Below are 18,448 nucleotides of genomic sequence, written 5' to 3'. Positions count from 1 at the left end.
TGTGGGGTACGGAAAAGGGGCTTACCTAGAAGCAACGCAATTACGTTCACGCGCTGTTTGCGATCGCGGAATGAACGGAATTGCGTTTAGCCGCACGGCGGAATAATATAAAAACAAAAGTCTCGGCGCACGGGCACGAAGGTAAGCTCCGAAGCAATACGGCCGAGCGCGGTTTATACCATATATTCGGTATATCGGTAATGCTTAAAAACAAATGGATTCCCAAAGGAGTCGAGGATGTTTACGGTCGCCGACGGTTGTCGTTATCGTCGTATCGATCGTAACGATTTCTAGTTAGCTACACCTGGCTCAGCACGCGTATGTTACTCGATCACGATCGAGAGACGGTCCTTTGCGCGCAAGAACAAGGTCGCTCGTTGTTTCTCTCGTTTAGCCGATATCCGCACGTTTCGCTTTAACGAAGCTCTCCTCCCTTCATCCCTCTCCTATCCTCTCGTTCCATGCTTTCGGTGCACTGCACCGCGAGCAAAAACCGATAAACGACTCGAATCTTATCGCGGAGTGCCGCGATCGTGCGTAGTTTCATAACTGGGATTGCAATGAAGCACGATAGTACGCAGCTTCGAATTTTCCCTTGCCCGTATTAGTAACAGAAATCCGTGTTCGTTCATGGAAAGATGGGGTGAAAGATAAAGAGTGGTCTCCGCACTTACGTCCCGATTGCCATGACGCTGTAACAACGATCGGACATAGTGCAGGTACCGTTTACCTTGTTCAAACGCTGGCCAATTGTGGCTCGTGTTTCGGCTTATCCGAGGGTCGATCTTGTCGATCCGAATTAACACAGGCTGCCGCGGCTGTCGGAATTACTGCACGCGGATCCCAACGATAACCGGTCCGTATCTGCCGTCGTGCCGAGAGAGTATTATTGAGAGCTTAGTGCGAGGTCGGCACCGAGAGGATGCGCGTGTAAGGGATGAAAACACGAGAGAAAGAGAGAGAGACAGAGACACAGAGAGAGAGAGAAATATAGAGATCGGAGGCAAGGAGGGAACGGCGAACGGAAACCGACAGAGAAATGAGAAACGCGGGAAGGAGCGAAGTGGCGGACTCCGGTCGAGAATCACTCCCGTAGCCGTCGGAAGCGATCGTGCTGCGAATTCCACGCGAAAGATAGATTCCCCCGACGATACTGAATCCTCCTGCATCCCTCTGATCCCTCCCCCTTCTTCATCGTTCTCTATTTCGTGCCCGGTCGCACTGCGTGTATCCGAGTCTCGAGACGAACGTCTCTACGTGCTCCAGAGACGCCTCTGATCTTTACCGCTTTGTACACAGTGCAAGGTCACTTGCGGCATTCACCGGCAACGATATACACCCCCGATCGCGCACGTACATGCATATCGCCGTAGGCAAACCTCTTCTGCCGATTTCCTCTCGTCGTGTTCTCTTCCGTAGTGATACGACTGATCCACCGCGCGGCGAGCATGCAAAATCCTCTGAGGACCCTCGAAACTTTTCATCAACGAACGACGGATATGGTACGGATACGAACGCGGCCGGATTTCGTTGATACGTTCTGGGACCGAGGATCCTGCAGGATACTGCAACGCGAGAGAGATGTGGCTATCGTCGAACAAACGTGAAGCGCGCGAGTCCGCGAGACGCTCTATCTTGCCTTTCTTCTGCTCCCTTCGTATAGCGTGATACATCCCCATCACGCAAACCGTTTCTTCTTTTTTAATTTTTTTTACCGTTGCACGTGCCTCGATTAATGCGCTCTGATCGCGCGGCTGGCTTAATTTTTCCCGGTGCGCATAGATCTCGATATCGTGGCGAAACGCGGCGAGCCGAACGATTTTGCCGTTGAACTAATTACGAAATCACGTTGGATTAATTCTGTGTTTAATCATTTCTCACCGATCGCATGCCCCGCAATAAAAACTGCCGAAAAATTCGGAAGTGTAAAAACTCGGTTCTATCGATATTAATATTGCATAACATGTGGACCGCCTTTAAAGTGCATTTAAAGCGAACACCATTCTGCACTCGTGCCGTCATGATACATATAACGTAGTTACGGAAACTAAAAACTTTCGCGTTGCTTTTTATAGGATCTCTCGTTCGAGGGACTCTCGCACTCGGCGCTTTGGAGGTGTTCCTCTTCGCGAGAGAGAGCGTTTAAAATTCCAACCGCGACCGAGCCGCGCCGAGAGGGTAAAATTAACGGTGATAACGTAAAATAGATAACGGTCGGAGACGATAAGCACGGCTTCGCGAAACTTGGCTCGCGCAACGCGTGAGTGTTTCGCCATATAAAGTTGCAGAGCGCTCTCTCTCTCTCTCTCTCTTAAGTTCGACACATCTAGCGCTAGGGATTTGGAAACTGGCCGGAGTTTAGTTGGTCCTCTTCTCGAATTATCGGCGAATTCCCACGGCGAACTCGCGTATTTCACTCTTGATGCGCGACGCACACTGAAAGAGAGGAAGATAGAGAGAATGAGAGAGAGAGAGGGGGGGGGGAAGGAGAGGAAATAACGGTACGCTACGATGGATGCGGGCGGAAATTCACCTCGCAGCTGAGAACTTCAGGCATAGGAGAGGAGCAGTTTATCCGGTGACACGGGATGACAAATCCTCTTAACCGCTCTACCATCTTGCGCTGTGGCGAATCGCGTACATTGTATAATACATAGGAAAATGCGAATTGACAGTGGTTCAGCTCGCTCCTCTCTCGCCAGTGATTATTAAGTGCCATTAATCTCGACAAATTGAGGATCGGGAAACGTTGGTCGTGACATATGCGAGGGAACCTTTCCAGTTTTGCCTCGTCGAGAGTGCAATAGAGCCAATGGCAGAGCTATCAAAGATAGAAACGGAATATCATTATCGAAATCAGCCGAATTCTCTGATAGCGACGTTAAATTAGAAGCCGACTTCGTGCGTGCGAGCGTAATTATCCGATGATAACGGCGGTTCTCTGAAAGCGCCGGTCGATTCCACCGTAATCAAGGGTTCGTCATGTCGGCGTCGCCGACTTGGGGATATGCGGCGCCATAAATTCGTTACGTTGCAACGTAACGCAGCTCGCAACGTTCCTTTGAGCCCGGCAACGTCAACGTATATTTCGCTTAGCCGACCGCTTTCACTTTCCGCCGTAGCGACGTGCTCAGATACAGATCGCGGTCTGTTGACATCCATTGATCATGACATGAATAATGAATGGATACACGGCCTGAATAATGCATGCATCAACGTCGAACAACATCCACTCGATAGCGGTGTATAACTAGTCCGGTACACTATTGGGAACGTTGATGAACAGAGGCCACTCGCTATTGGCCGGCGTCATGATATCGCTACGTGCTGTTGCAGATCGATTTCCGTATGTCTCCAGGCAAAGCTAAATCTTCTTGCGAAGACTCTTTCCTGACGAAGTGCTGAACCATTGATTAATTATCGATTTGGAATTGGTGGCTGCTGTTGCCACTCGATCTGAACACGTCGATAATTGGCAGATAAACTCGCGACAAATTTCCTGATAAATTAACATAAATTTTATGTAAATTCTTTGGAATATTCATCCCTGTTTCCCTCACTGAGCGATGAATCAGCAAGCAGTACGGTTTAATAGAGCGTACCTCAGTCGCTCATTAAAATTACAACCTAATTATTTTATTGAATTCTCTAATTATTTAATTGGATATGAACGGGCATTTATAAATATTATTCCGATGCATTGTTTATTAAGGATCAACGCGAGTTGTGATCTCTCGTTTACATTATACAAACACGACAATAATGTATAACGTTTCGGAATTTGTTTGGAAATATATTATATCTAAAAATAAGCTTTCAGAATTGCTTGTCGCTGCTACATCGCATCGATCATTAAAATTCAATCATCATGCAATTCTTCGGCTAATAATTCAGCTTACCCCGATGTGAGGGGTGTATTTCATCATAAATACTGAACTGTGATAACAAATTAACGATCGCGATAATTAATCGCGACAGAAATAAAGTATGATAGTAGCGTGTTATATAACGTTCCATTAACGTTCGTTCGTCATCGCACCACGAAGTTTTACCCCTTCGTGGCCCCAAAGAACTTCAATTTAACAGTTCCCGAGAAATACGAAGAACTTCGGTCGTGTTGGCCCTTCCGCTGAGTCCGCAGCTTCGCGATGGCTTTGCACGACTGCTACGAGTAAAATCGTAGCCCTGTTACTTGCGAAAAGCATTTACATCTTCTTCGTACTAATAGCTTTCTCCAAAACTTGCATATTTCAACAGAGTCGTTAAAATATTAAGCAAGATAATTAAACAAAATCATTTAATTATTCGCGATGCGTGTTTCTTCCTAAAATATTTCTCGAGACTGTTTGCATCATTTAATACAATGACAATCACCGTGAAAGGCTATGTTCAATTATGCTTGCATTCGTGATACATTTTATAAATCAGTATCATGATTGTTATTATGTAATCATGATTATATTATAATTCCTGCTACTATATTTCTGATCTTTGAGTCTTTACCTTTTTATTGGCATTTTCGCTGATTAAATGTCTTCCGTGATATTACAAAGATATTTATCGAGTCGCGAATGAACGGAAGAAGAAGCGCGGAAATTAACGTCGCGGCGTTAACAAAGGCTCAAAAGAATGGAGAGTATGTTTCAGCCGTTAGGCAAGAGAGAATACGTTAATGAAACAGCCACCATACAACTACTGGTCAGTGGCATGCAAACAAGTTGGGCTGTCGGTCACCCTCAACTGCCGGCTTGCTACAGAGGGATTGCGGAACTCGCGGCTGCAGCAGGCGGGGTTGAGAACGCCCGAGAAGAGAGAAGAGCTCTTAGTTGTGTTAGGTTGGGTAGTTGCAGCTATTTGCGGCTCATCGGGGCCATAATTAGTTTTCCTCGGTGAAGTCTCGGTCGACCGAGCTCGATAGGCAGGCAGTTTTAGGCGGAGGAGCGTGCAGGTAGAAAGTACTTCGTCGTCGACGACGTCCCTGTCACGACTTTATCGAATTCCGGTGCCCGCGCTCTAACTCGATCAAGCTCCAGCCTTCAGAATATTTACCTCTCGATAAAGCGTGGAAGGGCGCGGCGACGCGAACGACTAATTTCGTCTGTTGTTCCGCCCTGTGAAGAGCGCTCGGAAAATCTAGTCAGGGTGCTTCGGTTCGGTCGGATGTAACGCGTCTCTCCCCTCTGGATCTCGACTGTTTCGCGCCCCGCAGGAGACAAAACACGTTTTGTCAATTGGGAGATGCACGTCCGCATCTTTTGCGCGGCCGGGTTCAACTTCGAAGAATGTTCACGTTTTGGCAAGCGCGCTAATCCACATGACGAGCAGAAAAGGGGGTTTCTATGTAATTACGGCAACTATTCAACTACATAGCTCGACGGATAAGTATATTATATTCTAATTAATCTTCCCGTCCGTTCAGTTAATCAATCGCCAAGTCCGTAGCGCGAAGCGTTACAACGGCACGCGATAAATACCGATATAATATAATAGTTGATAAAGTGAGTTCTTGCGAGGGATTCGCGCGCTAAGCTGGGTTCATCCCCAGGCACGCTTAAAAACCGGGTCGCGCTGAAAACGGCGATAATAACTTGAAAGAGGAAGAGAGAGAGAGAGAGAGAGAGAGAGTGTGTGTGTGTGTGTGTGTGTGTGTGTGTGTGTGTGTGTGAGACCTCTTATCGTGCGCGCACCGCAAGAAGCGTCGCTAGACGCTCGCGGAAAAACGAAATCACGGTAACTTTCTTTAATGGCAACCGCATCAGTGGAGGCCGACGCTATTATACCCGCGTCGCTGTATGTTACAGCCTCCGTGAAAGAAGCCGGCGTTTCTGCGCTGCGTGGTAGGCAGGAGGGTAGTCGACGCGCTAGGAGGACCACCACCAGCACGACGACCACAACGACGCCCAGCTCGACGTTAATACCCCTCCCCGACGACGAAGTAGCGCAGCCCGCAGCCCTTCTAGCCCCCGAGGACGAGTCATGGTCCACCGGTTCTTCGACAACCAACGTTCCGTTGTCGTCAGACGTGGACACCACGTCGTCCAACCCGCCTATGGAGCTCGTGGTGAAGCCTCACAGTAAAGTCATCCTGCCTTGCGAGTTGGACGGAAATTACTCAAGATTATTGCTGCCGGGGGCGAGGTAATGCCCGCGCTCTTTATGTATTCCGTTCCGATCTCCGCTACGATCGCGCGAGAGGAATCCTTAATATTGATCAATTTTAATTGAAATTACTCGAAGCGAAATTTGTTGATTTAGAATGCCTGAAATGTGCCCTACTCGAGTGGAAAAACTTGATTAAATGTTAATATAAATTTGGATAAAAATAGATAAGGATGAAATATAAATAATTCTTCTTTCCTTCTATACAATTTATTCACAATTAAATTACAATTAAATTTACAATTACTAAAATAAGTTTATGTATTTTCTTTGTACATACGTGAGACAGACATTAGAATTTTCACATGCATTCTACGTGACTATGTATTATGACTTTATATATTTTTGATTTTGACTTTTCGAGAGTTCAACTGCCTTTGAATATTGTTTTTGCTTCAACTAATAGCATCTTATGAGATTAAATCGGCCTATTAGAGCCAAATAACTAAGTTGTTTTTGTCTTAAGTAATAGAGGGTCGAAGATTTGACTGCCCCGCAAGGGTCAGTCTTGCGAACAACTTCATCAGTGAACATTGATATAAGAATCTCGTGCGAACTTACAGTAGATCTATCTATTGACTCGTATTCTTTATTCCATTAGTGTTCTTTCTGTATCAATGTGCGTATCCTAAAGAGAATCGAGGGCAGTTATTTCATGTCCAAATTATCCCGCATATATATTAAGAGATACGTATAACAACGTGCCTTTGTATGCAGTAACATCCAATTTGTGTAACTTCCGTGTCAATTTCACTTTGCGGTGAAATCATTCCCTCCGTGTAGACAAAGTCACTCAGTGACAGTAGAATGGTGGCTCCAGTCTTCCTTAGTCGCTCCGAAGATCGGGTGCGACCAAGTTTGTTAAGTGAACTAATGATGCAGACACCACCGTCCTTGTCAGAAGTTACAGAATACGACCGGCGACATGGCTGCACGAGGGCAATCCGGTGGACATGATCACGATAAACACCAGAACGGAAATGAGCGGTACTGGGCACCGGTATATCGGCGATTCCACAACCGCAGCGTTGCATATAGACAATGTCAGGCTGGAAGATGACGGTATATGGGGCTGCACGCTGGAGGACGACAGGGGCAAAATCCTCTTCGGCAGACCAGTGAAGCTGGTCGTGCTCGGTAAGTACTTCGCAATCTCCTTTTTCGTAACATTTAATCCTCTAAAGTCGGATTTCTTATTGGTATTAAAAATGAAGTCCGCACCGTGAAGTATCTCGAAGGCTCCAGCGCCGCTTATTTTTCCACACGTGCTTATTTATTCCAGCGATCATTATTATATACAAAATGCAATCGCCTATTATTTGGTGGCCGTGGTGTTTGGGTTAGTAGATTTGTAATGCTCTATTGCAAATGCATTGTAAATTGTGTTACATTACTGGGCAGAGAGCATGGATGTGATGGCGGTGATGATTAACTATTTGATAGATAGAGAGAAATTTTGAAAGTTATCGGAAAATTTAAAACGGTCGGAAATGCATTTATTCATCTAGTTGACAGTCTGATTGGTTCCGTGCAACATTGACGTCGATTTTTATTAATTCATCGTGTGATCAATATTACTTGGATATTAATTGACGTTAATAGAAAGTCCATTTGAAAATTTAATGATCTACGTTTTTATGCGAGGAATTTCACTTTATCTTGACTTTATAAAAAGCTTTCTGGATATAAAATATTTTTTATGCACTTCTAAAAAAGCGAAATGTATTTGAATTTTTTGGGAAAACATGATCCCAGTATGCATAAAACCTTTCAATTTCGCGCGAATGATTAAATTCTCTCAAAATTCCGACCGCTGAAATTTTTTAGGAATGTGCCGAATACATTTAGAAGCGATAGTTTGCGAGAGAAAAATTTTCGCGACGTGTAGTCAGAAGGGCAAACTTTTACTATTTCCAATGTGGTTTACTTTGCCTTTTACATTCCACGTAAAAACTTCTCTAAAAGCCATGATCGCATTTGACTAATCAAAGACATTTATTACATTAATTCTAGTTATGAACACTTTTTATAATTAATGTACGCACTAAAATTATTCGAATACAAAAAAACAAGAGAAATTTGCGTATCGAAATTAACTTCCTTTAAAACACTAATCTCTTTGAAAATTATTTTTTCTTTTCTATACTCATGTTTGTTGGCTCTCTCGAAGCACTTTATTTATCCATATTCTTTAACTTAGCATAGGAAAAGAAAAAATCAATTCATGTACATATAAAAATTATCGTACGATGCAATATAATGCGCTGCGCAGTCTGCTTCCGTAATTAAAAGTTTCTTGGCATTTCTTACCGTTGCATCTTCCGGGGTTAAGCACTATAGATAGCAGACTGGCGAGAGGTGCTGTCGTTCTTAAGAATTTCCGGCAAGTGGGTCGGAGTACCACGGATAAATCGCGGGGAGGGAAGGAGATGTTCCGAGCTGCCTGAGAGTCACCGGTAATGGCAGGATTTATGCATATTAATATGCGCCACTTGGACCCCGCGGTCGCGTCGCCGCGGCATGAATATGCATCCGCCCTAAAAATTCGCATTTTACGTTCCTCTTTTTCCCCCGTCCTTCCGGAGGAGGGATACGTTTCACTGGCTGCACTTGTCTCCGCGACGAAACGTGCACGTTTGCGCGCTGCGCCGCGAAACGATCGCACTCGACGCGCGCATGATGCTCTTCAGCGCGGTCCAAGAGCTCGAAGCATCCTCTGATGACCTCCCTCAGCTTTGATGGTGTTCTCTTCTTTCTTCTAATCTCCAACCAAGTCGAATAGAACGGAGAATATGGTCAGTCTTTATCTCACTTGGAGCGGATCTCTCATGCGCATATAAGCGCAGAAGCAGCATGGATTGCATGCCCTTCGTGTGCGTTTTTATGCGTTCTCCTCTATGCGTGGTGTGTTGGTTCGGTTATTCCGCTGGTTCACAGCGAAGTTTACTTTTTCGTTTCCGCGCGAGCATTTTGCACCGGCACCGAGGTCTTTTACTGACGGTGCACCCCTGCGGTTTTGCTCGGTACTGCATTTTTGAATGTTGCAGACGGAGATTATTTACTGTTTAAGAGGGATTTGTAGTTTTAATATAATCTCGGCGAAGAGCAGAAAGCGCTCCAAGTCAGACGACTGATTTTTTAATAATACTCGTTTCCTGCATCGCGCAGAGATATAAAACGCGTTCTCCATGCGAAAACGAAGAGTCTTTAGCAAAGTCCGTTTAATATTAACCGACGACTGCGAGCGTATATCCTGCTTGCCACAGTCGGGTAGTTGAATTTATTTATTTCTGATTCATAAATAAACGCTGCCGTCCACATAATACAAAAAGAATGTTCCACGTGTTCCGATTGCTTCCGCATAAATTCCGGAAGTGTCCAATTACTTTCGTTCACTCTGCGAATTCGGCACTCCGGATTATTTCGCGTATCTCAATGAGCTCGCGACTTCATAAATCTCCGGATATATCTTCTCTATTGTGGTTCTCGCAAGCCGGTCGGGTAAATACGGGAGCGAAGAACGCTAAAAGTTGCCTGCCGCATGAAATACGGCACCGAAATCCGCGGCGCACGATAAGACGTTGAAGTACACTTAACGTCCACCTTCCCGGCCAAGTCTCGAGAAAAACAAATCAACCCCCGGGTGTTCCGACCCGGAAGCTCGCGTCCAGCACGCCAGCGCGGCAGCAAAGTGAGCTTTCATTGAAATGCAATGGCTTGTGTTTCTTTCGTACTTTGCTGTGCGCACAGTGCATGTGCCATACGGTTCTGCGAATCGCGCGAGATGTCGGTGAGAGATATATTATCCGACTGTGTATCCAATCGTGCTAATACGCGAAAATATTGCAATAGACACGTTAGGTTTTAATTGAATTTTGAAAACTCCGCTGAGTATTTGGGTCGTTTATTGCTGCATACATTGCAGTTGCGATTTGGTAATATTTACTCATTTGAAGATATTAATAATATAATTATAAATTGTAAAGCGAGAGGATATTTCCGATTAAATAATAAATAATAATTAACAACATTTTATCATTTTATGTCGTATAATAGCAGAATTATTGTTGAATAGAATGCACTGAATAGAACATATTGTTTCGGCTTCAATCTCTATCGAAAATTGGAATAATTTAGGTCAATTGAGATGAACTTAATGACAGTCGTGTGTCGTCGTGACAGTGTGACGCCTTTCCGAAATAATCCCATAACGCGCGCGGCATGCGTTTGCGATTATCGTATTCCTCCGGTTATCGAACTTGGCGCCAGCCGTGTAACACATACCGTACGTTCCTCGCACAGCTACAATGAGAAAATACGCAAATTCACATTGTAATGCAGAAATGCAATTATTTCCCGATATTTCCGTACGCGCTTACACTGTATTCAATTATAAATGCACATGTCATTCTATGATTGTTTCGCGCTGGTTAAAACGGTGGCGCGTCTAACAGAATTAAAATGTGAAATGCATAATATTGGGATATTATAATCATTATAGAATCATTATAATTTTACGTACGCTACTTTAAAATACGTGAACATCAAAACCGTCGAAGAGCATTAATTAAAATTTATGTCGGTGAAAAGGATTATAGCGAAACGACGAACGTGAAATATGAACAAATGATATTAACGAATAACACAAACGATACAAAATTTTACTAAAAATAAGTTACAATGAATTATTCGGAGAAATGTCAAAGCATATTTGGAATGAACATTAAACGAATCTAACACAGAGATTTTCGTTGTTACACGAAAAACATTATTTTGTAAATAAATGAGATAGGTTTTATCTACTTTTCTTTCTCATCTAAAAATTGCCTCTCAGAAGATTATATCTCAAGAGTTCGCGTTAGCTCGGGAGAGTGCATTCCGGAGGGCTGTAACATGCAAGAGAAGCCTTTTAACGATCACACCGTAATGCGTGCCCCGCAAGATTTCCCGCAAGATTCATTTCCAGCTTTTACCGATCATCGAAAATTTAGCCGTCTCATCCCAAGGGGATGAAACGCGCGAGGCGTGGGTGTACAGTGAGAAGCTCTCGCCGCGTACAGGGGTAACGTCAGTTCTGTGGCTGATAGGGATAGATTTGCCTGGCGTTCTCCGGGTACTCGATGCCGAATTCACGAACGGGAAGAAACCGAGAATAATGTATATTTTATGCGGTTGCCATGCGGGTTCTCCGTATTTTATTCGACAAATAGACAGGAATGCTGAAGGGCCTTGTCGTTAACTCACACACGGGAGTTGAGCACAAGCTGTGGCTTCTTCGAGCTTCATCCCCCCGTCATTCACCCTTACCGTTGCACCTCTTCAGAGCTTCTCGCGTTTCTCGCTTCCGTATTTCCTCAAATCGAGATTTGAGTATAGAGAACATGTTTCTTTCCGCGTTTCTTCTCTACTCAATCGAAGCGCTTTATGTCACAGTAAAATGATTAGTTTTCTTCTTATTTCATTTTATCCTCTTTCATCTTTTCTAGTTATCTTCACGCAGTTCTCATCTTATTTTCTTTTTCGTTTTTCCAATATTCATATCGTTTATGCAATATTTTATGTAACTTCTGTTTATCTAAATTTGTTTGTGCCCCAAATGTCTACACTGGAATAATACAATAGATTTAGACTCTTATTCCTGTCTACTTCGTTTCTTTCTCTCTTGTTTCTGCTATCTCTCTTCCTTTATTTCTCGCGTGCTTGCGCGCACCAGGGAACTCGGACACTCACGTTTAGCAGCTTACCGGTACTCGCAATCGTTATCACTCGATCCTTTCGATTTTTCATTTAACTCGCCATTGTGCCTGTCTTTTCTCCTCGTAGTTCTTTTTACTCACACGTAGCACGCTCGCAATTCCGCTCCCTCCATGTCCCTCTCTTTCGATCGACCTCTCCTCTTTCTTTCCCTTGCCATTTATCTTTCCTTTTTCCTGCGAGCTACCACTCTATAAAGCTGACAAGATCGGTATAAGGTACAGAGAAATCTTGTTGTCTGGCGCGAACAGAGGGGCATTCCACTGTTTGACCAATATCGAACTGCTCCCCTTCTGGCTGACTATACGCGTGTCCCACCACTGCCGCCGACCAATAGCGGAACTCTATCGATATATCTAAAGCTACGTCAACGAAATTCGTGGCATTCCGCTCGCTTGTATCGTCTTTCGATTGCGTTCAAACCGTCGCGGCGCTTTTTGATTCATGTACATATCGGTATCGCCGCTACTGCTGCTACTATTGCTGCCGCCGTTGCTGCTGCTCGACCTCGATACGATTCGAGGAAATTGAGATCCTTGTCGCAATATTTTACGATTCTTCCTCCGAGAAATTACACCCCTAAGCATTCACGAAGCGTTCAAGTTTACTCGGGACGATTCTTGCCATTTTGCGCGCATTACGCGCGCGAATGACTGTTTTTCCAGATAGATATCAATAAATATGACAAAAGTCGCATATAGTGTAAAATGCAAATTGCAGAGGCCTAATTGCTTCGCAAATTAACGCATCCGATTTCATTATCTACTGTTAAATATTCAATATAAAAAATATTAAATAATGTAAATATTCTATTCTTTAACAAAATTTCTCTATTTCAACTTGTTTTATCCCGAACAAATTATGACTGTACTTAAATGTTAAAGAAAACTATTGATGTTAAAGATAGTTCTGTTGGACATAGAAGGTTATCATAGAAACGGCGAATGTCAAGGTAATTATGAGACAGCCGAGGCGACATCCCTCTAATTCCCAATTAAATTTATTTTTCACCACGGTAGCAATTTATCAGTTACCTTTTTCCGCGGTGGCAATTATTGTGCTCATTATTCTCCCGCACGCGCACGATTGCGTTCGAAAGTCGAAAGTAAAACCAGTTGACTCGTAAAACTGGCGGTCGGATCGTTTTTTTTTCTCGCACGGTATGTACCTTTCGCTGTCGCGCGCCACGACAAAAGGAAAGGTTCACCGAAGCGACCCGGGTGTGCTGCTCATTGTTTCTATCGTTGTCGCCGTTCAAAAGAGCGGAAACGCTGCGCCGACCAAGCGCGGAGAACGCTGGGATTGTCGAGAGGGTGGGACGGAGGACATTTGCACTCGGGGAGTTCATGACGGGGCATGTAGGGCATAATAGCAAGGCACGCGTTTGTAAAATACTGCTTGCCCTGTGTAAATTCCGAACGTTGGATATTATCTCTTATCGATTAAAAAAATAAAAGAAGAAAAGGGGGAAAAATGGCGATGCACGCGGGTCGATGCGACAATTGTGCATTGTCGTTTTATCCTCCTGCACTTAAATGAGGATTGTTATGAGAACTCTATCTCTCTCTCTTGTTCGATAATCTGTTGACGAATGCACGATTTCGCTGGCGACTCTGGAGAATCATCGAACGCTGGGGATTAATGAATTCTCGGTGATCCAGGTGTAATTGTCGAACTCGAAAGTACTTAGAGGCTGTTAAACAAAATCGATAACATGACACGGAGCGAGCGAAAATAATTGAATTATCTGACGCCGCGTGCTTGCCGCTACAAAATACTGCTATTAAATCTGTCACGTTGTTTGTGATTTATTACGCGTTATTTATGATTGATTAGAAATAATAGACGGCCCACTGCGCTCGGCAAGAGAAGTGCATCAGTTAAAATTTGCTTTATGATTCCGTTATGTTCGCATCGCCGCGTGCGAATGATAAAGTGGAATCACAACGAGTACATTATTACGATTATTGTATCGCAGGTTATTATTATCGCAACAAATTTCAAGCGACGCGGATGTAATCCCACCTGTAATAAGAAAATATTTGAATTTCCGAGAATAATAATATCTTCATCAAAAGTATCGCTTTCATATCACGATATGCGATGCGTATTCTGATAATATACTTTTATAATTTATTTGTTTTCATAAACGTTTCCAATTTGTACTCGTCAATATGATTTACTTTAATTATGACATGGATATATATTCCTCTCGTCCGATATTATCACATCCGCAGATGCTGTACAATATCCTCATATTTCATTTTTACCATTTATCGTGCGAATGCTCTTGATATGTAATTATTTTCTCTTGATTCGCATTGATTTGAGCCGTAAAAGCGTTGTTACCGGGCAAAATGAAATCGCGTAATATACTGCAAATACCGCTAATGCTTTAACAACAGTCAAGAATTGCTCCATTTATGCGGCGTGTCGGGTCCATGATTTAATGGGACTAAATTCAGAGGGACCGCGTAAGCCCGATCCGCAAAATTTCATGTAAATTCCATTCACGAATAATTCGCTACGTCGAGTTACGTACTCCGATATCAACGCCATTGTGTTTAAGTGCAACGTTAATATGTCCTTTCCCTTCCGTACGTGAGATTTGCCGGTGTTCGGGACGTGACACGCGAATCATGCACGCACTTACTAGACAATCATTGTTCCGGACCGGTAGAACACGGTGGACAGTGGGAACCGGGCATTAGCGCGGATGAAGTAAATTAGCGCATCAAAGCCCGGCACCGCACTACCACCCTGCCCAGTGATTATTGACGCGCACTGAGTATTGGCCGCTAACTATCCATTCAGTAGCCGAAGGTTGCCTCGTAATTAATGGAACGGTCAATGAGGCATGCTTGGCCCATCGTCCCATCATCCCACGGCGGTAGCTTTTGCATTATTTCTCGATGTTCGAATTTACGACCGAGCTTCCGCCCTTTTACAGCCCGACACGATGTGACACGTTATTTGAATCGTTCCCGAAAGCCGATGACCTAGTTGCAAAAATTTCGTCGAACCACGCCGAAGCAATGTATCGCATTGCATAACTCATCGAATTTCGTGATCAAAATAATTCCGCTGCAGTCACGTTATAATTACGTGTTACGTATAATGCGATACATATATTCATAAGTTTTTAATGAATACGTCTGTTAACAATTTAGTATGACGATTAGTATTAGAAAAAGTTGAATCTGTGAATAATAATCAACGATAGATTTCATTGGTAATATGTGTATTATCAGTTTATGAATTGTTCTGATTTTTTTGACAAGATCAATATGAGCATCGAGCATAAAATGTTTATGTTGTTCGACTTGTCGCACGCTGTGCAACTGCCAATTTTGGTATTAAAGTTCCAGATACCGAGGCTGTGCATGCAAATGTGACATCGCTCGTCCATAATCGCACGAGTGTTCTTGCGAGTAACAGATTGATCGGTGTAAATTGCATACACATTATGCACCGGGTAATTGCCCATTTGTCTCGAAAGGCTGGCTCGCAATCGCGTCGCGATGCCTGTATACAGATAGATAACGTATCCCGAGGACCGGTAACGCACTTTGTGATTTATGTAGTGCAAAAGAGCGGCAGCGTTTCTCGCTGTAATTAAATCGGTCACCGATTCGGCGCTTTGGCCCTCGCGAGCTGACGTCTCGCATTTTCGCTGCCGACATCGGCATCGTGTGCCGGAGTTTGAATTTCAAATGTAATTAACAGTGAATTAAATCCCCCTGCGCTTATCTGTCCGTTTTTGTTTCGCGCACGTAACGCGCGTTCATCACGTACCGAATTTCGATATTTTATACGCAATGTCGTTGACTGCTCTCTCTCTCGCTCACACACACACACACACCGCGCGCGCGCGCGCTGATTTTGATGGCATCAAGCAGAGATTAATTATTAACATCTGCGGAATGAATGCCGAAGATAATTATGTTACACATGTTTCCTAATGCGAAACATTTGATATCTTTTGTGCCATTACTTTTCTCGTTGCGTTTTACCGCCTCTGTACCATACTTCTCTTTCGCCATCGCCATTTCTTTATTATAGCACGAGGTCATTTAAAATGCAGTTAGACACCAGACCGAATCATGCAGACGAACGAATAGCCGCAAGCTATAACACACAATACATAATCACAGATGACAGGAGCGTCTTCTAAAAACTGCTTTCATTTCCCACTTCTCTTGTTCTGCTCTTGTTCCTCTCTTCTTCTCTTTTCCTGTTTCCCTTCTCTCTCTATCTTCATTTCATCGAACGTATGCGAACGTATGCGAACGTGTACGTGACTGTGGATGTGTCGGTAGTCCGTATTGAAGTGGAGTGGCGAGTCAATAACCCCGAGCTTCCGAGCGGCGGTGCACTCGAAGGGCTGTCAGTCGAGCCGAAAGCTCTCCTGGCTTTACGACGTTATCGTTCGTGTGCATTTAGCGTCGGTCAGCGATATGCGACGGCCACTGTTTCCGGTGTTAAAGAAAGTGCACTTTGGCTGGTCGAGCGGGTGTCGCGCGTTAGTTGCCGCAAGCGCGCGACGCGATTAACGATCTGCGATGGAAAGTCCGCTACTGTCGCGCGGAAACGCTTGTTGAGCAAGCGTTTTTCCTCCGTACGCACGACTAGGTCGTTCTCTCTCTTTCTCTTTGTGTCGGATCGTATTATTTTTACACTCATACTCGGGCGTTTTGAGAGACTCACCGACATCAAACGCTCGAAATTAACGATTTTGTTGCACGCTTTCGTCATCGGTTTTCGCTAAGGATTTCAACAGTATTAACAAGTATCGACTTCGACTAAGCAATCTTCTGTCTGTTGTCAAAGTTAGATTTTAGACTGCCTGCTTCAGAGTATTACCATAACACATTTGTGCATATCATAATCACGCTATCTATTTTGCCTATTTTTGAGTTATTTATGCTTTTCGTATTCTGTGTGAATAATCTCATTTCTCTTCGATCTTCTCTCTAAGAGTATATCAAAATCCGATACGACTAGACGAATCACTTTACTTGACTATTTTGTGACGTTGCAAGTCTGAAGTCGATGTAACGAAATTTATCAAGATGTGGGATAATATCTCTTGATCCCTCTCGAGACCGATTTGCAGCACTTTCTTGAAAATAAATGGTTTATAGTCGCGCCAACGTTGACTTTCTTCATCTGGCAATACTTAATTAATTGCTCGCGCAGTGTGCATCCGCTCACATAGTGATACTGCAACCAGGCTTGCGCCGCAATACACATGCCATTGTTCTGTTTTCTGGCCTGCTAGGAACGCGATAATTAGTTGGCTCGGCCCGGTCGTTCCGCTGCTTGTTCAGTTGCCGCGCAAACAGCCGCGGAACAATCTCTGGTGTTCGATTGGATTTAATGATGAAGCAAGACCGCAATCCCATTCGTGATCTCTCGGCCGTATGGACGCATATTTGTTTCATGATGTGATGGTAACGCAGCCGAGAGAGAGAGAGAGAGAGAGAGAGAGAGAGAGAGAAACAGAATTAATCTACGCTCTCTCTCATCTATTTTTTCTCGAAGATCGAACTTTTCAAGCGACTATAATTTGCAAGAGTTTCCATAGAGTTCAAGTTCCAAACAATAGAATAATTTATATATTTATATTTTACACGAAGAATATTAAAGTACAATTAAATATGTCATATTGTTCTTTTAAGTTTTTCTTGCGTCACTGTTATTTTATACAACGTATCAACTTAATTACAAGCAAACGGTATAAAGACAGAGAATTGAAGGAGAAAGGGTAATATCAAATTATAGTTTTCCCACTTTCTGGCGTTTAATTTTAAACAGCAAGAAATCTCGACCATCGCTTTCGTGATGCACGTTTATACGGTTCATCCCTAGGTGAGAGCTGACACTTTATACGTTGATAGCCGACTTAGTGGTGATGTCCGTTTTATACGATAGATTCAACATAATGCTAGCCAGTTTCAGTTTTTTTGCGCATTCTTCGAAGTTGCCAGAGCTACTTTGTGCTGAAAGCAATCCACATTTTCACTGATGTGAAGTTTTATATCAGATGTGTATTGTATATTTTGTGCTGAAACTTTCTTTGTGCGTCAAAGAAATTATGCATATATTTCCTTTTCAATGCATTTCACGTATTATATTTTACCTCTCGATGATGAAACTTGATGTGTAAAGTTTGATTGGAATAATGAGACGCGTTTAATCAGCGGTATTAAATAACTTATTGACCACACCGTATAAACGTTCGCTGCGCGAAAATTGAATGGGAATTCGATCCCTGAATGGCTTCACACTTGAGTTTCTAAGCGGTAAGTTTTATCGGAGAAACTCGGCTTCTTCGTATCGAGGAATATCAATTTACGTTGATTTAAGGGTACTCGGTTGAAATTTTATATTTTGAATACAGATTCCCGCGAATCGTATCTTGTTTTATATGCCAAATAACATTAATCTGTTTTATTCGATTGTACATTCGTACGAACGTGAGATATTGTTAGGAATTAAGAGACGGCGCGTATGTGCGTGTAATGCTCTTTAA

The 18,448-nt window shown here is 43.5% G+C and overlaps 1 protein-coding gene and 1 long non-coding RNA gene across 5 annotated transcripts in view; one reads left to right on the top strand and one right to left on the bottom strand.

The window, feature by feature from the left end:
• LOC105282464 (hemicentin-2) overlaps positions 1 to 18,448 on the top strand; it is a 326,396-nt gene that overhangs the window by 176,799 nt on the left and 131,149 nt on the right. For 3 of the 4 annotated variants that reach the window (XM_011344418.3, XM_011344416.3, XM_011344419.3), the window contains 2 exons: positions 5,802 to 6,138; positions 7,061 to 7,296. In XM_011344418.3, the coding sequence (XP_011342720.1) occupies positions 5,802 to 6,138; positions 7,061 to 7,296 (573 nt within the window). The remainder of the gene's footprint in view (positions 1 to 5,801; positions 6,139 to 7,060; positions 7,297 to 18,448) is intronic. The other variant, XM_011344417.3, reaches the window with a different exon arrangement.
• Positions 1 to 18,448, bottom strand: part of LOC105282463 — a 270,589-nt gene that overhangs the window by 123,008 nt on the left and 129,133 nt on the right. The gene's annotated exons all lie outside the window — the stretch shown is intronic.

The sequence above is a fragment of the Ooceraea biroi genome, chromosome 2, assembly GCF_003672135.1.
Source record: "Ooceraea biroi isolate clonal line C1 chromosome 2, Obir_v5.4, whole genome shotgun sequence".
Classification (NCBI taxonomy): domain Eukaryota; kingdom Metazoa; phylum Arthropoda; class Insecta; order Hymenoptera; family Formicidae; genus Ooceraea; species Ooceraea biroi.
The sequence above is the reverse complement of the archived record's forward strand: the minus strand, read 5'-3'. Positions and strand labels throughout refer to the sequence as shown.